We start from the raw sequence: 23,848 nt of genomic DNA, 5'->3' as shown, positions 1-23,848 counted from the left end.
TCTTCGAGAATACAATAAAGTAGACTAAAATAGGTTACAAAAATACGCTACACACTTAGAAGAAACTAGTATTTACAAATATATAGCGAAAAAATGTATATATAACAAAAAGTGTCTAAACAAAAGTCATGCCCTGAATGTTCCTCTTAAACTCTGTAAAATCACTTGTTCTATTAGAGTCTGGCAGCGCATTCCATTGCTTAGCTGAGAAATAGGAAAATGGATTAGAGACCATGCTAAAAGCATGGCTGCTTAGCCAATCAGGGTGCACCAATCTATATCGTTAACGGTAATCATACACTGCACACTCTTGATGTGAGGGCACGTAAATTTAGATGTGGAGAAGCATTGTAGGAGTAATTGCTTTTATATGAACTTTCAGGAAGGCTTTTCCATGTTTCCATATGGTACGTTTCTATCCACTGCTTAAGTCGATTTCGGTAATTATTTCAGGCTCAGGTGCAGAGCTCGGAGGCGACAGGTCTTTACCCACAAGCACTGGGACTGTATGGTACCTGGCTGGCGGAATCAAAATCAGAAAATCCAAACACCATCATTGAAAATTACTTAGAGAAGGTAAGCAGAAACAGTGGAGTTATCTGTTTGTAAATTGACTGTGATATCGTAATATTACAGTCAAAACAGTTACCCTGAAAAAAGCTTGGCTGTTTTGACTTAATCACACTACTCCACAAGTTACCAGTGTCGTGAAACCAAAAGTAAACCAAAGTTAAAAAAATTGTCCAATTGCAACAAACGAAAATATCTAAATAATACAATCAAATCTCGGAGATTAAGCCGACGCCAAGAGCGGGAAAACGTGTAACCGACGCCAAGCGCGGGAAAACACGCGTAAGCCAGTGAAGAAGGTCTCGAACAATCTTATGTTTTTTGTATTACTAGTCCACTATAAAAAAATTTCTTGTTTTATTAGGCCGCTTGTCTTATGGAATGCATGGAAGGAGGGGATCAGGCCTCCAGGATCGAGGTGTGTATTAAACTATCTTGTTCACTATTTAGTTTGTCATTTCAGTCTTCTTCATAAAGCCTCCCCTTCATTGTTTCATACCCTGGTCTTGTTTTCGTCCTGCGGTTTATTTTCCTGGCATCAATAAGTCTATTTTCCTGGCATCAAGAAATAAGCCGCCTGGTTAGCTCAGTTGGTAGAGCGCCGGACTGCTATGCGGTCGTGGGTTCGAACCCCAGACCGGATTAACACTCAGGGTCTTACAATAACTGAGGAGAGTGTGCTACCTTTGTAGTTACATCTGCAAATGGTTTGAAATTCTAGTCTCCTCGGAAAAGGACGATAAACCGTAGGTCCCGTCTCCTGTATCTTCAGTCGTATAATAGGGACGTTAAAGAACCGACACACTATTCGCAAAGACTAGGACACGAGGCTCCCGGTATTGTGGTCTGGCCTTTGTGTACTAAATTACAGTATGTGTACAGCTCATTTGAACATGTGCATATGAATTAAAAAACGCTATATAAATGCATTATTATTATCTATTCATCCGTGCTTTTAATTTGTCATTGCTAAAGTCGTGTATGGTGTTAATTTCACCCCGATACGCCACGTTCGAGATTTCAGTATTGTAACCTGGCTCCGTCACTATCAGGATTGTACCATTGGAAAGTGCTACACAAGGCAATGTTTCATGCAACTTGAGTCGCAAATATTTTGCGCCAATAGCGACACAATTTGCACGATGTTGCTTCCTCAGTGTCACACCCTCAGGGCAACTCATAAAAAAGATATGTGTTTCCGTATATGTATTAATCTTTATTTCAACACGGTAAAAATCATCAGGACTTAAAATACATAATAACGCGTTACTGCAATCATTGCGAAAAGTAGAGTTTGGTTCTACTTCGTTCTGAGCTTGCTGCAACGAAAACCTTGCAAGAAACATTTGTCCTCCTAACAAGGGACGGTACATCATTTGCTAGTTTACGACGTTTAACTCTTGTTGCGTTTGTGCTTTACAATGGTTTGGTGCGAAACTGGATGTGGATAAGTTATTATTCGTTTGCTTTGCAGGCCTTCTTGTCGCTCGCGTGGTTTGCTGATACTCAGTACCAGAAGAAAGTGGACTTCATGAGTTCAAGTGCTTACGAAAACAAGGAGAGCTTGATGAAAAAAGCCAAGGTTACAAACTATTTTTAAATATTGAGTATCGTAAATTCCTAACCTCAACCCTTCGATACAATAATCCCACCAGCAAAACGAGGAAAATCTGGTAACAAAGCAAGAGAGGAATCGTTTAGAGCTATTTGCAGCCAGACCTTTAAGGGTTCTTTTTCATCTTGAAACTTGGCTAACTTAGTAAGTAACGCGCCACCTGGCTGAGTACTCCTGAAGTATCCAAAATATGCCTTAGCCAATTTTACCATCCGTACTTTTTTGCATCTTCCCAACATTTCGTTTGTACTTGTTATGAACATTGTAAGGATGTTGAATTCATTCAGTTTTAGAGATGCGAAAAGGCCCCAATGAAAGGTGGACTTTCCCAAAGATGTGACTCTCCCAAAGATCGTCTGCGTAACAAGCTAATTAAAACGGCCTCTGCTACTCTCTTGTTCATAGGTGGAGTCGGAAAAGCTACAACAGATGTATGAATCCGGCAGGGACAGGTACACTAGAACACTGAACCTGCAGGCTCAGATGGATGAGAGAGAGCTTAGGCAAGTGGTTGAGGACAGGCGGACATTCCTGAAGACAGCTGTGGAGTATTACATCAAAACACTTGTAGCTGGGGTGAGTCATAAAACGCTGAGCAGAAATCATTTCATTACTTTGCCGAAGAATGCTGCCTGAATATTCAGAACCTACAGGGCTACATTAACCGAAGAGTGATCATCATCCTTCGTAACATGTAGAATGATTTGCTGACCCACTGGAGTCGGGATAACCCACAATGTGTTTGGTGGGGGCTAATACCTACATTTTCTTTCATCAACTCAAAATGGTTAGGTTTCGAGACCTATCCTAGACCGGAAATGATTAGAAAACCCGACCTCGTCTAGCAGCGGTAGCCCCTGTTCTCCCTGGGGGAGGGGGGTTGAATGGAGGCTACATCGTAATCAACATTCTTCTTAATTCTTGTAGGATAAGTACGATATGAGAGTGTTCAGGCTTTGTTCCCTGTGGTTCGACAATGCCAACGAAGAGTTTGTCTCCGAAATGATAAAGGTTGGTTATTAAGCAGCAGACTTAAGAAAAGGCACGGTTGCCAAATAGTCAGTGCGTTGAACTCAACATTAAGATGGGATTGTTGTGTTGTATTCTTGGACACACAATTTTTTCCACATGTTTATTTTCATTATTAAATACAAAAATACAGCGCCTTTAACATTATTACATGCTTACCACATTAGATTAATTCAATAGGAAAATTAATTAATCGTTGTTATAACAGGTGATTATCTTCTGTTAATGAGTAATTTCTATTAAACCTGAAATTTCCAATGCGTGTTGTATGTACTGTACTTCTCCGCTTTATATTTTCTTGTAGGAAGGGCTGACGAAGATTCAATCGCGCAAATTTCTTCCTCTGATGTACCAGCTAGCAGCCAGGCTTGGGACAAAGTCACACGATAATCGATTGTTCCAGGGAACTCTTAACGAGGTATGACCAACATTTATCCATCGCAGTAATTGTCAACAATTCTTAAGCTCGCAACCTTTGCCCACAACCACTTCAAATCATGGGCAACACTTATCACACTTCACCCCATTAAACCACGACACAGTAAATCAAGTAAAGCACGGTGAACCACACCACATCAAACCGCAGTACATCTCCATACAAACCACTCCACGCCAAAGCGAGCCACACCACACCCCTTACGCCAAAATACCTGTTATCTTCTTTTCTGTACTATTATGTTGACTGAGCTAGCACATATTGAAGTTTTATGAGGTTTATCTGTGTTTATAATTGTTTTTAGCTGATTGAACGAACCGCAGTGGACCACCCACACCACACGTTGTTCATCTTGTTCGCGCTCGCAAACGCCGAGAAAGACGATAAGTATCTCACTGCTGGCAAGAAGAACGCTGCTTCAAGGCTGACCAGGAATAACTCGAAAGGAGGAGCTAAGGGGTTCACAGAGGTAATTGAGCTTAGTTATTATAATAATAATAAAGCATTTATTTAAACACGGTAAAATTACAGCTCAGCTGTTGTTGTCTTGTCTAAACTTAAAACTAAAACTATTTACATGATTAAAAATTAAAAATATTTTACATTTTTTTTTAGATTTCCCGTTGTTGTTTCAACAAAGGTTGCGTTATATTGTAGCGTGACATCCGATAAACGACATACGTCAAACGGTGTCTTGCTCACAGGCCCTGAGAATTAAAAGAATTTAGAAATTTTTGTCTTCTTAACCTAATAGAACTCATAATTAATTAGTCTCTTGTTAATATCTTGTGTTGTTCCTTCTAAGAATAGTGTGAATACTTTTCGTCCTTGTGGTCACAACTTGTTAACTGTTTCATTTTTAGGCTCGTATTCAAACAGCTTGCACACTGATCGAAAAAATTGGAAAACAAAGAGGGGAACTTATAAAACACATGCAGTTATTGTGTGAAGCTTACATTGAACTTGCCTATGTTAATGTCACGCACCTAAAGGCCGAGAGAGGTATGGATATTGAACCTTTTGTACTCACACAATTAACAGATAAGAAGTAAGCATTGTATGTGCGTGCACTTCCGGGGGTTCATAGAGGCATTTTCGGGAGTTTGTGATATTTGTATCGGCACTTCCGGGAGTTCATGACACTGGGAATCTGTGACATTGTATGTGCACTTCCGGGAGTTCATGGCATTGTGTGTCCTCTTCCGGGGGTTGATGACATTGTATGGGCACTTCCAGGAGTTCATGACACTGGGTGTCTGTGACATTACGTGTACATCTGGGAGTTTGTCACATTGTATGTGTATTTCAGGTCCTTTCAACATGCCGGATGTCACAATTAAAAGGATCTCAAACCTCAAGGAAGTACCAGTCCCTACGTTGGAGGTTAAGGTGAATAGCAACTTGCTGTTACAATTGTTGTTTGTTTGTTTGTTTTGTTTTGATTTTTATTATGCATTAAACAAATACTAAGGTGATAAGTAGATGGGTAACTTATAGGTCTAGCCGGCTACACCTATCCGTTTCCTAATCACGTTGCTGACACCGTCGACTTCAAAACTATTCCACAGAACTGACTTGGACTCTTCTCATTGCTTAACCTACAGCACAAACCATTTTCAACGACTAATTCTAGAAAGCTTGTAAGCTAACTTAGAAAAAAGGCCTTTCAACAGATGTCAACGACTTTCGGCACCGTGCAAAAGTCTTATTTACGATATAAAACCGACGAACGGACCTCAAACAGAACGACTGTTAAATAGGATTAGCAATTGATGGATCGAAAGTTACTAAAACTGGTCAATCGCTGTTGAATTGGCCCTGCTCTTGGAGTAGGACTAGGACTAGCCAGTAACCTCGTTCCAGTGCGGAACGCGGGAAAGCGCAGGAATACTTCAAGGTGAAGTTAACATCTCGAATTGCGAAAATGGTAGCTCAGTTGCCTTTTGCCCTTCCTTCAAGACCAGTGAGAACCAGTTTTCTTTGGATGACCCTAACGCTTTGCTTACTTCTTAGGTGGACCCACTGTGCCGATATGATGACCTTGTTCATGTTGTGGGATTTGACCCCAAGTTCTGCCTGGCTGGGGGAGTTAACCTTCCTAAAATCATCTTTTGTGTTGGATCAGATGGAGTCAAACGACGACAGCTGGTGAAGGTAGTGTGAATACTGCCATTCTCTTTCAGTGTGGCGCAGAATTTAATTCAACTGAATGAAAGGGAACCTGGAAATAATATTTTACTAACGTTGAAAAGCACCAAAGGAGTAATAATAAAACAAAACGGAGCAAGGATGGATTTGGTCCAAGATTCACAAATTGTGACGTCTTTCACCTTGTTTGATAACACTTATCGTGGCCGCTTACGAGTGGGTCGACGTTACAATCCTTTTGTTTTCGTTTTCATTATCAAATTTCTCTTACGGGTATCCCCTACACGCGTCTAAGAACTAATTGCTACCTAAATGAAAACAGTTTATGAAGAAAACCATTTGCTCACCGCCGTAGTGCTCTTTCTCCCCCACTCCACCCGTGTAAGGTCACATTGGCAGTCATGTCAGTTTACACTTTTACTCAAAATTAGTGGTGTTTGATTGTTTGCATCTACTGTGTAGGGTAGAGACGATTTACGTCAGGACGCCGTCATGGAACAGGTGTTCGGTATGGTGAATCAGTTACTGACGAAGAACTCCGAGACAAGGAAAAGGAAGCTTAAGATGAGAACTTATAAGGTGCGGTTTAGACTATTTGATACCGTAGAGAACGTTTTTCACCGCTTCTTTGTTATTGTTTCTCGCATAGAGCGGTTTTCACTTGAGTGTCGAAAGTAATTCGCGTTTTCTTTGGTTTTGCATTACTACGATTAGTGATTGTTTTAAAACACTCGCGCCACTTTTTCAGCCAATCTCGCCAAGACCAAGACTAATCGTGACCCGCTCGCTCACTTTTTCTCGCGCAAAGTGCCGGCTACATGTATTTGCTTCGTGTTTTGATTGGTTCACTGGATTGCCTGGGTCTTTGTGATTGGCCAAAGTGATAACTTTGATTTTGGTTTTGTGACGCTCAATTGAAAATCGCTCTATGCTTACATATATATTACTTTCCATCCGAAACAGAACTGAACGTAGATTTTCACCCAAACTTTGCCTCTGGTTGACTACCTTAAAGGAACTTGAATTTTGAAATTAAAACAGGGTGGGGGAGGGGGGTTAGCAGGAAGACCTTGTATACCGCATAATTCCTTAATAATTCCTTTGCGAGTACTGGCACAGTACACGTTTCTGGTGATAATTTATTTTTCAAACAGAGAAATTGATCTGTATATCTGATAGGTCACCGTACTCGTTTTCGAGAAAACGACGATTTATATGTCTCACCATCTACGCCGCATAGAGAAAAGCCGCCATTTTGTTCACGTGCGCGCACTATTTACGCGTAAACTTCTGTGCAGTAAGGATGTGTAATGCAATACTAAGCAATGACTTTAAACCATAGTCAATCAAACGCAAGGTTGTGGACTGGGGTGGGATGTTCTGGGGTTTGGTGGGTGGTACTGGTATTTTAATAACAATTTCTTTGGCGAGATTCAGGCAACCAAGGAGCGTACACCATACTCCGCGAGAATGACAAAATGTACAGAGTTCCTTTGTTTTGAGTATCGTTGCTTTATCTTCGTTGCCCTCCGTTTGTTCTAATGCCTTTTTTTTTTTTCATTCTCTTGTCACTAGGTTATTCCATTATCGCAGCGTAGTGGCATAGTTGAATGGTGTGAGGACACAGTCCCTTTGGGCGAGTATCTGATTGGTAGGCCTGGAACCAAGACGGGCGCTCATCCGAGGTACTATCCAGGGGACTGGACATCACTCGACTGTAGGAAAAAGATTCAGGTACAGTGGCAATTGATACAAAAATACTGCAGCAAATGGGATTCCATAGATTACAGTTTCACCAAAACAAGTGATTTCGAACCTAACTAACTAGTATAAAAAACACTCGTACGATAACGCGCTTTGGTGTCAAGGGCGGGAAAACACGTCGTTGCTGGTGCTAAGCGTGTGTAAACATGTAACCGGTAAAAACAAGAAGGCGTCTCAGGAGAATTAAAGAATTGGTTGTCTCAGAAACAAAATTTTCTCAAGAAGAATTATGGAAGATTTATGAAACGCAGTGAGGAGAAATTTGATGCCGCTTTGTTTTCTTTTTTCCAGTTGGGTGACAACAATGGAAGACCAAGATATGAGGTTTACCAGGTAATTATGCTTTTCTTTCAACTATACAGAAGCAGTATTAAGATACTTTGCTGGCTAACTTTTTTTCTCTGCGTCTTATCAACGTGATGTTAACCGTTTATTGAAAAGACTGGGTCGATTATAAAAACAAAGTTTCGGCAGCTTTTAATAAAGACCTGCGTCATGGAATGTCACTGCAGCTAATTCACTTTAAAGTAACACAATTTAGAGCGCTTTACATTTGAGTGTCGTAAAACCAAAGCCAAATTAATCTTTCTGGCCAATCACAAAGGGAACAGACAATACAGTGAACCAATCAAAACTCAAAGCAAATATATGTAGCCGGAACGAAGCGCGGGAAAACATGCGTGAGCTAGTCGCGATTGATTTTAAATTTACTTCTGATTGGTTGAGAGAGTGGCGCGAATTTTTTTGAAACTAATCACTAAGCGCAGTAGTGCAAAACCAAAGTAAACGCGAATTACTTTCGGCACTCAAGTGAAAACCGCTCTAAACCCTGCCTAGCCGTGGTTGAAGGGTCTTACGTAAACCAGGGCTAACTTGCTTTTTTTTGGAAGGAGCTGATGGAGCATTTTCATCCGGTGTTTCGACACTTCTTTCTGGAGCGGTTCCCAGATCCCGCCGTGTGGTTTGAGAGGAGACTGAGTTACACTCGAGGAGTGGCGACATCGTCTATTGGTACGCTAATACGTTTTGTCGCACATTACGAAAAAGAGCATGCACTGTTTTGTGGTTTTAGTGCCATTTAGCGGAACTAAAAAAACACACCTAGATCATAGAAAACCCAAACGTTTCTGAACATCTTGGTATGTGCGTTGAACTTCTCCGCAAAACTGATACAAATACATAAAATGCCATTGAAGGCCTTCTTTTTATTTGTTTTTCTCTAGTTGGTTACGTAGTTGGATTGGGAGACCGTCACGTGCAGAATATTCTTGTCGACTGCAACACAGCGGAACTTGTCCACATCGATTTGGGTAAGAAGGGTGGGGGTAGGGCCACATATTATCTTAAATAACGCTACAAAGATACAGCTTTTACCCAAGCTATTAACATGTGTTGTAGGCTGTTGGCAGAGCGGCTTCAATCTTTCATAGCGGTTTGATTTAAAGTTGGTTTGAATCATGATGGCCATCCCAAAGAATCTAAAGTAATGCCGTTACGAGTTTGAAATACAGTGAAACTCCAGTAAAACGCGTTCGTATTTAGCGGGAAAAAATTGTGTAACACGTGGCCATCTTAGTTTTCAGACTTACTTTTTTCTCTGATATGGCAAACACGAGATATACTAAAACCTTTTTACACGGGGCTCGATCCTGAGTCCAACTCGCTAATTATAAGGCGACCTGTCTGGCACATTAGATAAAATAAACTAAATTTTTGAAATGGCGTAGCTTTAGTGAGTCCGTTGTTAACTTACTGAGTCATTGTGAGCTGCCCCTGATGTTATACTTAATCCTAGGTGTGGCGTTTGAGCAAGGGAAATTCCTGCCCACTCCCGAGACTGTACCGTTTCGCTTGACGCGTGACATGGTGGATGGGATGGGTCTGACGGGTGTGGAGGGAGTGTACAGACGCTGCTGTGAGAAGACCATGGAGGTCATGAGAACATCACAAGAATCTCTGATGACTGTTGTAGAGGTCAGCTACGTTAATTATATGCGCTGATACATTTTGGGCGCTCGAGCAAACGAGCAAATTGCGCCACCGATGAAATCGGTCGCGTACATTTGTCACAGAATAAGGGTTGTGGTTCATGTATTTGATAATCAGCAGCGAAAAAAATTGTTTCCTTACGACATCTTTTCGTGAAGTCAAAATCTTTATGTAAAATTTTGCGCCTTACTTACTAAATGTGTTTTCTATTTTGGTTTCGATTTCTGCGTTGTTGTTTTTGCAGGTTTTTTCCTACTGTAGGGGGTGTTTTGTATTTCGTCACAGTACGTTCAGTAAACTGTCATGCTTAATCGGCAATAGCCACTGTGTAGCTTGGATTGTGTTTCATATTGCTGTTTAGAAAGTTTTAGATAGCAATTTACCATGCAGTATTCTTATATGTAGCTAATATTTTTTCAGACGAAAAGTCCCTTCCAAATTTAATCCAATCAGCCGAGCATAATGTAGATAGAATAGACCACTGATTGATAACGTTATTCAGCGATCAAGTATAATTCAGATGTATAGTTATATGTTAATAAAAGTGTGAAATCCTAATCCCCATAGCACCTTAGAATTCCAAAACTGACCCAGAAGAAGTAACACGTAATGTTGAACTTTTGTCTCACCAGGTTTTGCTTTACGACCCGTTATCATCATGGACGTTGAGTCCAGAAAAGAGAAAAGGTCTTCAACAGAAGGCCGAGGAGGACGATCTTCCTTCTGTCAGCGCTGTTGGAGACTGCTTGGACTCCACGGTGGCTACGGAGAATCTCGCCGTCGAGGACAATGTGAACAAGATGGCGAAGAGAGTACTGTTAAGACTCAAACAGAAGCTGGATGGTGTTGAAGATGGCGTGCATTTGAGCGTATCAGGACAAGTGAATCATCTTATACGGGAAGCGATGGATCCTAAGAATTTGTGTCGCCTATTTCCTGGCTGGCAGCCTTGGGTGTAAACTGATGCACGCCATTTGCACACAGACACTTGTTGCTCTGCTTTGCCGGCGCCTGTTGGCTACTTTGTCGTGCTAGATAACTTAGTCCAGTGGTTGGCACGTGAATTCTAACTGCTTTGAACCTCGCGTTCCAATATCAAAGCACTCTAATTTAGTTCTAGCTGGGATCTTAAGACGGAGTCCATTGAAGGAATTGCAGTTCTAGTCGTTGTAGGTTTTCTAATTGAACCACATTTAACTGAGGCATATCTTAGGCGATCAAAACAGATTCGAAATCTACTTGGAGGTCAACTTAGTGTTCCATTTCATATCGCAACAGTATGCTAGTGTTATATTTTCTGATATCTCGTTATACATTTGGAATTCATGTTTGGTAATGTTAATGCCTTTCATGTAACTGCGCATAAAGGGCGCAAGTTCCCCGCCTCGTGGGCATTCCTCGCGTGCGCCGGCCCTATGTTTACTCGTTTCCCAGCTCTAAAGGCTAGTGCTTATGTTCTGAATAAATCCATATATTTTATTACGAATAACTACAGCTGTTAACCAGTGATGAATGGAAGTGCGCTGTAGTTTATTCTCAATTTTTTCAAAATGCAGATTTTATAAAAAGAAGTAAAGAATATAATATTAAAGTCTTCCAAATAAAAGAAATGTTTAGAAACGTTTGTGAATGAAATCATATATGAACTGCAAATGGAATCGAAATAGAATGATGTAATGTGACAATTTCCAAAAAGCCAGCTGTGATTAAATGGTCACTTCTCCACTTAACAAAAAGAATCTCCTTTCATTCAACAATATTTTAGTTGGAGGTGAGCCGGGTGATGATGTGTTAACAAAATCCAGTGGTTAACTATTGGTAAACTTCAGCAATCCAAAAGAAATGGACTCCTGCAAACACGTGAATTTGATTTGTTTCCCGGCTTGTTTCAGCAGAGGACTATTAGCCTTCTTATGTATAATTGCCGAAAAGTACAGAACAAAACTTTTAATAAATCAGTTATATTTTTTAGATTAGCCACTGGGTTATGCAGAAACAATTAGACAACGCGTTTTCAATTCTGTAGACTTCGATAGCTGGCTCGGGGAAAAGCCGATAGTAAGCTACGATCAGAAGAATTCAGTTTCCGTTCCCAAATTAACTCAGCCTTGTCGAGTCTGTATGTCTGAAAAGCGGAAATACCTGTGTAAAAAGAAATGTAGGAGCGTGAAAAATTCAAAGTTGGCGCGCCTGATTGCAGGTTAAGGCACTTGCAATGCAGTTGTTAAGTAATTTATTTTTGACAAAGCGCTGTCCTCGTCTTTGGTGACCGTTCGCCTTAATATGTCGGTCTAGCCTGGCCTAGTTTCCGAAGAAGGGAAAGTCAATGACCTTACTTTGGACTGAGGACAACGCCTTTGACATGTATAAGACCGGAGCTTATGAGGAGAATACTCCCTTCTCTTAAGTCGTCTACAAGTTCATCTCAAACGATCAATGACTTGCCATTTCAATTACGGTCTTTGATAACTACATGTAACTAAAATCTTGTAAATCCTTGGCGGCCCGCTCTTACTAACAAAAATGCGCGATCCCGGGGACGAGAATATGCCCACAATACCTTGCGCGCGTGACAGTCAGAGTGCGTGACTTGTGCGCGCAAACCTTCCTATCTGTGCCTTGTAAGTTTGGTAAGCCGGTCGTGTTTGGGTTAGAAATATGGTAAGTAGGCTTTTAAAATGCTTTTGTATTGAGAGGAACAACACGTGCTCTCCAGGTAGTTCGAGAGATAATCCAACCTCGTGTTCGTATAACTATTGTAGAAGGTTTGCGCTCTCTTTTAAATATAAACTGACTTGCATTATATACATGCAGAAACCCATGGGTTTCTGATACATGCTAATGCAAATCAGTTGGCGACCGGGAAATAGATAGAGCGAGCAAATTCCCTACAATCTACAACGGTACGTGCTGTTTGGAGTTTTAAATTCTGCCTTTGTCACGAATCCATTATGGTATGTTTTATCCTTTTTTTTTTCTTTAAAGACAATACGCTTGAACTTTGAAGGTTTTTATACTTGGTATGACTCAGCGAATAAGATAGTGTCGAATTACATAACCTTGCTTCGCGCTCACAAAAAGTCTATTTATAAGCTTTATTTGAGCTTATTCCTTAAGTTATTTAGTTACAGTCGTACATTCTTAAAAAAATTGTGCTTTTAAAAGAAATGGGTAACGAATATAAAATAATATGAAAGTAGAATGCTGAACAAAACATTAAGGGCCATCCCATGAAATGAACCTGGCAGATTTGCATACCCCTCACCGTGCGAGCAGAGCCCTTTCTTTTCCACTGATATACTTGAGAAGAAAGGGCTCTGCAAGAATCGTGTCAAATCTTTGTTTAGCATGCACAAGGTTTACGTGATGCTTGCGCGTTTAGCTTGCGCGAGGACCACTTAATCTTAGCATGCGCGTGCGAAATGGCGTGTCGGATCGCACACGACAGCCTGAAAAAAGTGTTTGTTTTACATGTTCCTTCAATAAATCACGTCAAGCACCGCTTGAGGTCGTGTCAGTGACTTTATGGTAGTGATGTGCGATTTAAACCTTGAAATTTCTTCTTGGTTTGCAAAAAACGAGATCTGAATGATCCACAATACAGCATGCACGCACAAACTGTAGCAGATGGCGAGAGCAATCGTCAGCTCTAGTGCTTTTGAGAGCGTGCTGTGGGCTCCATTTTGGCCATCAGTCTTTCAAAAAAAGATAATGCTGGTGTAGCAAAAACCGGTTTAATCCGAATCCGAATCTGACCAGCCCAAACTTTGGGGCTGCGGCAACTTCAAAGAAATGACATGATTTATGCAGAGCCTCTTTTTGCTTCCCAAATCTCAACCGCAGGGAAGTTAAAAGAGGCTCTGCTCGCAGGGTGCATACCCCTATTCACCCCCTCTTTTTTGGAGGAGGTAATGGGATTCTTTTCTGAGGGGCATCATCGCAACAATTTGATCTGTTTTCTATAATAATGGGGAATTTTGACTTACCTTGACTATGGGTGGGGGGGGGGGGATATGAAATGGTACCACCCTTATTTACAAGTGGCTTTCTTACAACAGTAATGGGATATTCTAATAGCTTTGAGTATATAAAAGTCACTGGATGCCTAGTTATGTACATGTATGTAGCATTTCCTTCTAACATCAAACAATATCTTTATTTTCTTTGATCACAATCTGCATGACGTAAGCTAGGGAGATTTGTCATGTTATTATACATTGTAGTCATTAGCTGTCTTCTTATTGGCTAAGAGCCTACAGCTAATTCTGGGAATCCGCGCAACCTACAGATTAGTGAATAATCTGCTAGCAGATTATTCACTAATCTGTAGGTTGGGCGCACAATGCCTGATTTCCAAGAGCAATGTGGCAGGCATCTGGCGGCGAAGGAAATTCATAGTTCGTCGATTCGCCTTTTCAACCGAGCAATAATTTGACCTAAGTTGAAAATTTATTGGACCATAAAGTCTCGGAAAACACAAAATGATTGACAAAAATTGGGAGGAACTATTCTACAAAATACTTTGAGGAAAAAGCAGGACGACAGTGTTGAAACAGGTTGAAATCGTTTGTCATTATTTTCTTTTCCAAAAAAACAATGTATAATAAAACAATTATTAGATTCAGTTTTTGTGATATCCAGAATAATCAAGGTCTCGGTAAGTGTAACACTTACCTCGACCTCGATTATTACGGATATCACAAAAACCTCATCCAATAATTGTTTAAAATTATTTCTTTTTCTTAATATAATTTGTTACTTACTTTTATAGGCATCAACTGCAGTGAAACTTGGCAATGGAGCTCTGATGCCCTCTATTGCTTTGGGGTGAGTGTATATATCATCAGATTAAAACATTTATTGCATGAAACACAGAACTTTACAAGATTCAACGTCCGAGTTAATCGACTATACATAAATGCAATTGGCAGCGATAAGTAGCAATTTTTCATGTGTAACTACATAAAAGTTTTTTTTATTTTCCCACAGGACATGGAAATCCAAAAAGGGTGAAGTTGGAAAAGCTGTGAGGCTTGCTTTACAGTTTGGATACCGTCACATTGACTGTGCACATTGCTATCAAAATGAGGACGAAATTGGTGAAACGTTTACAGAAGTTTTCAAAGAAGGAAAAGTGAAGCGTGAAGATGTCTTTGTCACATCAAAACTCTGGTAACTATAAATTGAATGACTTTTTGTTCCCTTCTCAAGGTTCACAGTGTGCTTCTTGTTACAAAATGTTTCTTTAAAAGAAAGTTCTGAATTTTATAAACGAACAGCTTTGTGTCTGCTTGAGCATATATATCAAGAAAAAATTCTTCCAAAAAAGTTTTTTTTCCCCAGCTGCAAAGGCCTGCAATAATGTCTTCCTGACAAAAACCTTTCTAAAACCTCCATGGTTTGTGGGTAATTTAATGGGGTATGCAAAAGAAGGAGAGGGGTCTTAGAAGAGATAAAAAATTGTATTACAGTCAAAACACCTCAAGCGTTCCTGTCAAGGGTGGATTAATGATTCCATTATTGCAAATTTGATTCCATTCTTTGCTTCAATATTCCATTCTTGAATTGAACATTTCAATGTTCAAACGACGACTTAATTCAAAACTCAAATGTTGATTTCATTCATGCGACAGACACGTGAGAATTTGAAAAGGTTTCCTAATTTGCATAAAATGGATCAACGACAGTTTTCCCACTTTTCTTCTGCTAGTAGTATTTTTGTTTGGACTTTAAAGTCTACACATTGTTGTCATGCAGTTTTTTCCGATTGGGGGGTCACTTTCCGTGATAACTCGGGTTAGTGCTTTCGGAAGTTTTCAACAGTGATCGGAGAATCCGAAGTTTCGGTGGGATGGGCAGCCAAGGCAGTAAACCCAGAAATTCGATCAGTATCGAGTAAGTCGCACTTTATTCTTGAATCTAGAAGCCTTTTTTGACACATCTTTCGAAGAGCGTGTGGTGGCTGGAAAATATACATCAAGGAAGAACTTCAAAGGCAGCGGTGGCGTAGATGAAAAGTGAAAAAACATTCGCGACGGCTGAAATCTGCATATCTAATAAGCTGAACAACTGCGGTCGCAGGTCACGTTTCTTTTTTTTCACACTTTTGACTCACTATCCGTATTGTTTGTTTTTCTGTGCGGCTTGAGCACTTTTGATTCGCATATGAAAACGAATCAAATGTCTGGTTATTTATTTCTTTCAGCTTTGCCACACACAATGAATATACAAGGAGTTGTATCAAAACAAGTTCGCTGATCATGTTGTTTTACTTGTCTTGGACTCCGGGATATAATTCACCAGCTCCATTTCTCTCAAGTAGTATATTTAGCAAAAGACCGATGTCGAATTTAGAACTGAACTAAAACATTGTCATGAAAAGAATAAAAATAACATCGAACCGTAGAATATGCATATATCCAAACCGTGCGACAAAATAATTTAATTGTCGGTTTAAATAACGTCCTTTGCCGCCTCTCAAAACACCGACTCCAAGTGAATATTTCGTGAACAGAAAAATATATTTCTCCGCCTTTCTACGCAAGCTACTAAGAAATTATTTGTGAAAGCTTATTGAAACGTTGTTATTCCAAAAAGGTTAAAAAAGAACTCATTGAAAGAAAACAAGTTTTTCGATGAGCTGTTTACACAAGCTTTACACAAAAAATAAGGGTTGTGTAAACAAGCGATGCGAGACAGTTCACGTGCTCCACGCAACATTTCTTTTTTTTTTTAATGAAAATAGTATCCTATCTTGCTAGCGGTAAGGAAAGCCTTTGGTCTAATAACTGCTGTTCTTGTAGGATTCTAGGTTTTTATTTGCATGAAAAAAAGGCACTTGTCGTGAACGACGTGACAAAGGGTCACACCACGCTCATTGAAATTGCGTGACATCCCAAGCGGCAATGGTAACATGTGTTTCTTGAAGCGTAGTACATAAGACAAGTAATAGAACACTTTGTTCTTCCAACAGTCTTGTAAAAAATAAATTGATTGATAAGTTCTTTGTTTTTTCGCCTTGTATCTCGAATTACTCGATTCGAAACTTGAAGTTGTTGACTGCTACAGTAACTCATTGATTAATTCATAATGTCAACTTTTATTCAAATGAAAGTCCACACATGTTCGCATAGCGGACTCACTTTTACTGTTATTGTGCCTTTTCAGTGCACCAAAATGTCTCGCCTCCCTTTTGGTATTATCATAGTGTTGAAATAAAAGAGCGCGAAGAACAAAATGATGAGAAAACACCATGTGTGACATTTGACGGTTGACTAGTTTATGCAAATTCAGGTCAAATTCTCACGTGCCTGTCGCGTGAAGCCAGACAACAATCCAATCAACATTCCAGTTTTGAATTGACTCGCCGTTTGAACATTGAAATATTGAAGCAAAGAACGCAATCAAATTTGCAATAATGGAATCATTAATCCACCCTTAACAGGAACACTTGAGGTATTTTGACTGTAAGGATCTGAGCTATTGGAATAAATAGCATTCTTAAAATACAATACAATGTCAGACAGGTGTCACGTACTGTATCTTATAAACATTATACAAGAACCCAGCTGTTGAGCTATTAGGCCTTCTCATATGATGATACATGTTGCCTTTCATTAGTGGTTTCATCTGATTCTGTTGTTTTTGTCTCAAAAATTAGGTGTAACAGCCATGACCCTGAAGATGTTTTACCAGCTTGCCAAACAACACTGAAAAATCTACAGTTGAGCTATCTGGATTTATATCTTGTAAGTCATTTATTTAGTGTATATCCTTACTGCAGCTTCCCTGTTGCTTTGTAGCTCATAAACTCCTGATATATGTAGCGGTATATATATCACCTCACCTTTTGTCAGGGACCAAAGAAACACCATAATAAAAAGTTTATATACTTAGGTGATTATCTTTCCTTGACTTTTGACCCTGCTAAATTGAACTCCCAAAGGTAATGAAAACTTGTTGAAGAAAGTGGGGTTGAAATAATGGGGTTGGTATATTTTTCTAAAAAAAACATAGCTGTTGCAGTATAACAGTGACTTATTTTTGCATCCTGCCTGTGTGAACTTTTAAAATAAATAATATATATTTATATATGTAGTTAAATTTTGCACTTGAATAGTAAAACAAAACAGTCAAACCTCCTTACGGACACCTTACCATAAATTTTACAGACAGTTCACTTGTTTCAAAAGAGACCAAAATTGATATAAACTCATAAGTATATACCTCTCTATAGAGGGTAGCAAATTAAAGGGGGGTTGTTATCCCATTTCACGCACAAATTTTAACCAAATTCACATGTCACATATACTGTCTTGAAACAGCAGAATTCATGAATCACATGATTTTCTAGCTATTTTCATGCGTCACGGTCTATTTTTTTCCCTTTTCACGTGTCACAAATAAATCCTTTGCTACCCTTTCTGTAATGTGGACACAGGTCTCCATAATAATATATGGACACTCTTCTCTGCCCTTGGGTGTCCATAGTAAAGAGGTTTCTTTGTACTCAATAAAAAATTGCAGAGTTCAAAATGCAACTGTAACAAATAACAAAGTTCACAGCCTCTAGTACAGTACGGGTGTACTAACTATTGCAGTTCAAGATAGTCAGGTTAAATTAAATTAAGACCGAGTACTGAAGCAGGAAAACGAAGCTTTGAATATCATGGTTCTGTTCTCTGGAACAGCTTGCCTTTGAGTACCAAGACACAGCCCACCCTTAGCTCTTTTAAATCATGTATCTTATCTCAAAATAGCTTCAGGATAATTAAGAAAGATAGTTTTTATAGTTTTTGGAATAATCTTGTACAGATAAGTAATTTAGTTAAATAGTTTAATTAGTTAATTAATTAATAAATTAATGTAATGTTTAGAGACAGGGCTTGATGGAAGAGCATCAAATGTATAAATTGATACCCGACTGTATAAACATATATAAATTGATACCCAACTGTGTAAATAAAGTTTACTACTACTAATTCTAAGGAGTTCAAGATAATTAAGGTCCAGATTAGCAGAGTTATTTTTACAGTAAATGACTAAAAGATTGGACCAAATCTAAGGGAAATGACTTTTTTAAGCAATGACCAGGGCTGTAACCAGACCTTTGCCATAGACGAGGCAAGATCTTGCTGGGGGATTCTGGGGGCATGCCCTCCAGGAAAGTTTGAAATCTAAGCTCTGAATTTCTGTCAGAGACATTTTTCATGAGGTATTTCTTGAGAAAAATCAATCTTGTTCAACTGAGGATTATTTTCCCAACAAAACATGATTTGTTTGTCATTTTGGGTAAAAATCTAGACAAGGCAAGTGCCTCGTCTTGCCTCTTGCTAGTTACGGCCCTGAATGACTATCGCCTTATGCCATCGCACGACCAACTGGATCTTTTTGTCTGTTTCACGCAATCGAACAGAAATAAAGTTTAACTAAACAAAAAATGCCGCGTAGAACACAAAAGCAAAATACAATGTATAAACGAAAGAGACTAATTTTATATGATGGGATCTAGTAGATTTATTGGACAGAAATTTCTATATAAATTCTTATAATATAAAGGGACACTGTGAACAAGAGACCATTTGTCTGTTCCCAGCTCCCATGTATCGTCTGTCGTTTATCGAATATAATGCAACAATATAACATAATCTTTGTTGAGACAACATAGGGAAATCTAAAAAAAATATATACATAAATTAAAATATATTACTGTTGTTCAATTGAGCAAATCTACGAAGAAAATGTATAATATTTATTAACTTTGCATCCTTGGCCTGTGAAAACTGTATTTATTTGAATTCCATAAGATCCTAACTTCGGCTATTTATACAATCACTAAAATTGCTTCCCAGGTTTAAAAAATGTAAGCTGCAGTTGGATTACAGTCTTAATCATGACAAGGTGTCAGCTACTTTTATTTACATTAGGTTTTTGACAAATTTTCTCAAAATTATGTAAAACCCCTTGCAAAACGTCATTGCTTCTGCATGCATTGCATGCCATTTATTTTTGAGTTAGCAGGGAATTCATGATTCAAGGAAATGAGTTCAAGGCAGCAGGGTTGTACTATATGAAACGTTATTGTGGAGGTCTTGGGTTTGAATCCTGTTAAAGCCCCATTCAGTGGAATCCCTAATATTTTGAACCTCTGAGAGAGAAAGCTGGTTTGAGAAATTGCCAGTTTTTTTGGTAAAATCTGAGCTATACTGTTCAATATATTATATTTAACAGTTTTGGATTAGCTGAGATTTTGGTCAAGGTTTTATAAATGATGCTAATTAACATAAAATTAATTTTTTTCTTTCTTTATAGATCCACATTCCAAATTCATTTAAAAAAGATGCACCCTTCCCACATTCCATAGCAGAGGGTGTTCTTGGTTATTCACCTGATCGTATTGCCAAAACTTGGCAGGTAAGATTTTAACCCTTATTGTAAAATTCATTAATAATTCATGAGGGTGCAAACCAATCCCAGCACAGTATTCAGATCACATGTACACAACTGTAAACCCCAATACAAATCAGACAAAAGAATTAACTTTTGATACAAACTCCTGCTCAGCTAATTAGTATTCATTAACTTTTGATACAGATCTCTACTGATTCGCATAACAATACCTTACATTCAATTTATTGTTTTCATTTCACAAGTAGAATAAAATATTCGCGTTCGATCTGTATGGCCGTTTACAATGGCTCGCCTAGCGGCTCGCCATTGTAAACGCCCATACAGATCTCCCGCTCATATTTTATCTACTACTTAAAGTAAGGCTGACTGCACAGTAAATGTACAATTAATTATAAGTACCGGTAATATATAAATTTGCATGTACAAAGTTATTATTGATTTGTGAATGTCTTGTGCTCATTATTGTTCTTCGAACGCAACCTTTTAAGTTACTAAACTTTAAAACTTTAGTAATGATTAAGGTTAAGGTGAATGGTCTTTAACACAAAAAGAGACTGAAACAGAAACCACATCGCAGAATACCAAGGTCATTACCTTGTTGCGGTGGTGGCGTTTCTGGGGCTCCAGTTGGCAATACCACTTGCCAACTGGGACTCCCTAGTCCTTGGTAGGTTTAACCTCACCAGATTGCTCAAAGGGTTGAGTCAAGATCTTCCAGCTCTTGCTGGTAGTAGGTTGAGTATGGACTCTGGACGAGTGATCCAGGTTCAAGTGTTTTCCAGAGTCTTTATATTGTTGTCTCTTTTGGGCAAGATGCTTTACTCTTACAGTGCCTCTGTTCACCCAGGAGCAACATAAATGGCAAAACACTGGGGGTAGGAGGATGTGTAACCTGCAATAGACTAGCAGCCCATCCAGGGCAAGTATAGTCGCACTACTCCTGGTTGCTTCATGCTATACTAGAAACTGGGATAAGATTGGGCAGTGCAGGGGCAGTTATAAGCCCAAGTTAACATGACTTAACCAAGTGTGGACACTTCAGTCCAGCTTTAATACAGGCCATGTAGCACAGTTCTTTTCTCTGAGGTTACTACAACTGTACATGTACTTCGATCTCTAGTGCTAAAAGTATTTTTTTTAATTCATAGGCAATGGAGCAGCTTGTTGACAAGGGCCTTTGTAAAGCCATTGGAATCTCAAACTTTACAGCGAAGAAGACAAAAACTCTTCTGGAAACTGCCAAGATCGTACCAGCTTGTAATCAAGGTAGTATATTTGCTCATCATGAAAACACCCTGAAAAGTGCACTTATGTCCAGGATTGAACACAAGTATTGTTTAATGAGAACTTCATGTTTGACTGTGCTATTTGACATTTCCATATTACTTCATATTTGACAGATTTTGGTGTGTTTTGGTGAATTTTTTTAAATGAGGACACTTTGTGATGCCTGTCATGAGGAACGTGAATCTCATTAGCGGTCAATCCTGGACATATCTGGCAATAAACACTTAAACATGACAGTGACATCAGAAAGTTGTGCATTTACCAACAGAAAAAAGTGGCTAGTAAATTTGTACAGTATATACGATAAATATCACATGAAAGTCTCTGATTACGCCATGTTTCCTGGGGAAAACACAATAATTTGCATTTTCAAGTATTTTTTTACTTTTCGTTACTATCTTTCATATTGATCAATTAACCTGTTTTATTCTGTCAAAAAAGAAAACTTTGACGTTTGATATCCCACAATCTCTTTTCTAAATATCCGTATCCCCATAATTTTTTCCCAAATATCCCATATCTCATATCCCTGAACTCCTAATAGGGCCTCCCTACTGATGATCTATGTTATAACTTCTTTATTTGTGATTATTCACAGTTGAGCTGCATCCATATTTACCTCAGCCAGAGCTGTTAAAGTTCAGTGCCAGCAAAGGTCAGTCAATAATTTGAATATATCACTGCAAAAAAGAACGGTTGATGCTGATTGTGGTTAAGTACACCACAACACTGCTCAGGCCCAGAAGGAATACTATACAAGAGTAAAAGGATACCTTGTAGTTCTTTAAAGCAGGGCAAATGGGTTTTTATGCTCTGAGGTTGAGTGACAAGAAGTCCTTTGATCTGGCTCCCCTTCAGAGATGATAGAAACTGGCCATGTTCTATTCCCCAAGTAAAAGATTATTAAAAAACAGTCATTTCATAGTAAGGAGTCACCCTAGACTAAGACTACATTAAAAAAGTCATGCAAAGTTGGTGAGTTACCATGGCTGGCCCTAGTTGGATTATTACCAAGAACATGCCAAAATGACCCCCCTCCCCCTCCCAGTCAGGGCTTGAACCCAGACCTCTATACACTAACCATTAAGGCCGCTTTGCCACCAAGAGCTAATTAATTCATGAATTTGTTCACTTCAACCTTTACACTAAGTGGTGGTAACAGAATTTTTTTTTTTTTTTTAGGGATTGTGGTGACTGCTTATTCTCCACTGGGGTCACCTGATCGCCCAGGGGCTAACAAAGACAGTGAACCTGTGGTGTTGAAAAACCCTGTGCTACAAAAAATTGCTGATAAGCATCATACTACTATTGCTTTGGTGAGTAAATGCACCTATCACTGTTGTCTTCTGTATGTAAGGTTATAAGATAAAAAATGGACCTATTCCCCTGTCTTCACTATGAGGAAAAAAAAAAAAAACCGGTGGAGGTCTGCAGTTAATGATGACCAGCCCATTCTTACTAGAAGTGTTAAGGATTGTAGTGAAAGAAGATATAAAGACAATGTTGATTTGTCTTGGTGTGCGGAGGCACAGGGAGGGGCATGAGTGCTTGCAGTGATTGCAGGGGAATAAGATATATAACAAGCTTGTTATCTTTGTCTCGTGAACCTTGTAGCCTTACAGACTACAAATATACAGGTGATGGAAATACAGTACAGACAATCATTAACTGTGCCCGGGTTCTGTCTTGATAGACCTTGATAGAGTGCAAGCTAGGCCTCAGTGTTGTTATGCAGTATAAAGAAAGATGTGTGTGGCAAATAAATCAAAACGTTTGACCTGGATTGTTTTTTTTTTTTCTTTCATCAGGTCGCTCTAGCTTGGGGCATTAAGCGTGGAACTCCAGTCCTCCCAAAAGCTGTCTCTGAAAATCACATCAAAGAGAATCTAGAAGCACTTCATGTAAACCTAGACGAAGATGACATGAAGGCGATTGAGAACATTGGAATACATCACCGTTATCTTACTCAGATATGGATGTACAAACCAGAAGAAGCTCCAAAAGACTTCTGGGACGGCGAAGACTAATTTGATAATAGACTGATAGCACAATATGCCTGACAATCAGAGCAGCAGAAAAAAAAAATTAAAATAAAAAAAAATCAGAGCAGCAGTATATTGATATAGGACAGTGAAAATTTTAAAACGCTTGAATGGAGTGCAATGCGGTTATATAACAACTTGTTGGATTCCTTACCTTCAAGGACCATCGAGTTATTATATATTATAAAGTTGTTAGAACATGTGTCTTAAGAATGGTTTTTCTTGGCTAGGTAAAACAGTTTAAAAAGTAGTTAGTGATTTTACAAAGTACCAAAAATAAAAAGAACATTCAGTTATATGTTGTACGTTATTTTACATGAATAGTCTGGTCACACTAACATGTTGGACAGTGAGCACTGGATTGTCACACAACATTCAGAGAAGCATTGCGTGACGTTTCAAGGTTTGCCTCTCTGTTGGTGCTTTCGTGAAAGGTGTATTTTATGCGGGAAGGTTCCGCTTCAGGTACTAACCCTTACCTTTAAAACATAATTTTTCACATAAAAGGTAACCTTTCATATATCTTCGAAAAGTAATGATACCCTTTTGACCCTTTTA

At 39.0% G+C, this 23,848-nt stretch overlaps 2 protein-coding genes across 4 annotated transcripts in view; both read left to right on the top strand.

The window, feature by feature from the left end:
* Positions 1 to 11,269, top strand: part of LOC144656070 (serine-protein kinase ATM-like) — a 55,642-nt gene extending 44,373 nt beyond the window's left edge. For both annotated transcript variants that reach the window (XM_078516290.1, XM_078516289.1), the window contains exons 53-69: positions 454 to 576; positions 935 to 988; positions 2,045 to 2,152; positions 2,591 to 2,761; positions 3,113 to 3,196; positions 3,519 to 3,632; positions 3,955 to 4,119; positions 4,514 to 4,652; positions 4,960 to 5,039; positions 5,664 to 5,804; positions 6,261 to 6,377; positions 7,374 to 7,532; positions 7,854 to 7,895; positions 8,453 to 8,573; positions 8,786 to 8,872; positions 9,358 to 9,536; positions 10,184 to 11,269. In XM_078516290.1, coding sequence (XP_078372416.1) covers positions 454 to 576; positions 935 to 988; positions 2,045 to 2,152; positions 2,591 to 2,761; positions 3,113 to 3,196; positions 3,519 to 3,632; positions 3,955 to 4,119; positions 4,514 to 4,652; positions 4,960 to 5,039; positions 5,664 to 5,804; positions 6,261 to 6,377; positions 7,374 to 7,532; positions 7,854 to 7,895; positions 8,453 to 8,573; positions 8,786 to 8,872; positions 9,358 to 9,536; positions 10,184 to 10,510 — 2,211 coding nt within the window. In that variant the 3' untranslated portion in view covers positions 10,511 to 11,269. The remainder of the gene's footprint in view (positions 1 to 453; positions 577 to 934; positions 989 to 2,044; positions 2,153 to 2,590; positions 2,762 to 3,112; positions 3,197 to 3,518; positions 3,633 to 3,954; positions 4,120 to 4,513; positions 4,653 to 4,959; positions 5,040 to 5,663; positions 5,805 to 6,260; positions 6,378 to 7,373; positions 7,533 to 7,853; positions 7,896 to 8,452; positions 8,574 to 8,785; positions 8,873 to 9,357; positions 9,537 to 10,183) is intronic.
* Positions 11,270 to 12,126: 857 nt separating this feature from the next.
* On the top strand, positions 12,127 to 23,586 carry LOC144656466 (aldo/keto reductase slr0942-like). 2 transcript variants are annotated; one of them, XM_078516683.1, is made up of 9 exons: positions 12,127 to 12,212; positions 14,323 to 14,378; positions 14,541 to 14,723; positions 17,212 to 17,299; positions 19,863 to 19,964; positions 21,110 to 21,227; positions 21,847 to 21,903; positions 22,431 to 22,564; positions 23,057 to 23,586. In XM_078516683.1, exons 1-9 carry the CDS (start codon positions 12,210 to 12,212, stop codon positions 23,273 to 23,275), a joined length of 960 nt encoding a protein of 319 aa, XP_078372809.1. In that variant the 5' UTR covers positions 12,127 to 12,209; the 3' UTR covers positions 23,276 to 23,586. The 2 variants fall into 2 exon arrangements, with proteins under 2 accessions (XP_078372809.1, XP_078372810.1); XM_078516684.1 differs by lacking the exon at positions 12,127 to 12,212 and adding an exon at positions 12,411 to 12,505.
* Positions 23,587 to 23,848: the final 262 nt, after the last annotated feature.

The sequence above is a fragment of the Oculina patagonica genome, chromosome 6 (genome assembly GCF_052425735.1).
Source record: "Oculina patagonica isolate OP01 chromosome 6, crgOcupat, whole genome shotgun sequence".
NCBI lineage: Eukaryota > Metazoa > Cnidaria > Anthozoa > Scleractinia > Oculinidae > Oculina > Oculina patagonica.
This window is presented reverse-complemented; position numbering and strand designations above follow the sequence as displayed.

Bases quoted from the DNA above. Each gene is read 5' to 3' on its own strand.
- LOC144656466 (XM_078516683.1), top strand. The intron at 19,965-21,109 runs GTAAGATTTTAA...TTTAATTCATAG, and splicing joins GTATTGCCAAAACTTGGCAG to GCAATGGAGCAGCTTGTTGA. The intron at 22,565-23,056 runs GTGAGTAAATGC...TTCTTTCATCAG, and splicing joins ATCATACTACTATTGCTTTG to GTCGCTCTAGCTTGGGGCAT.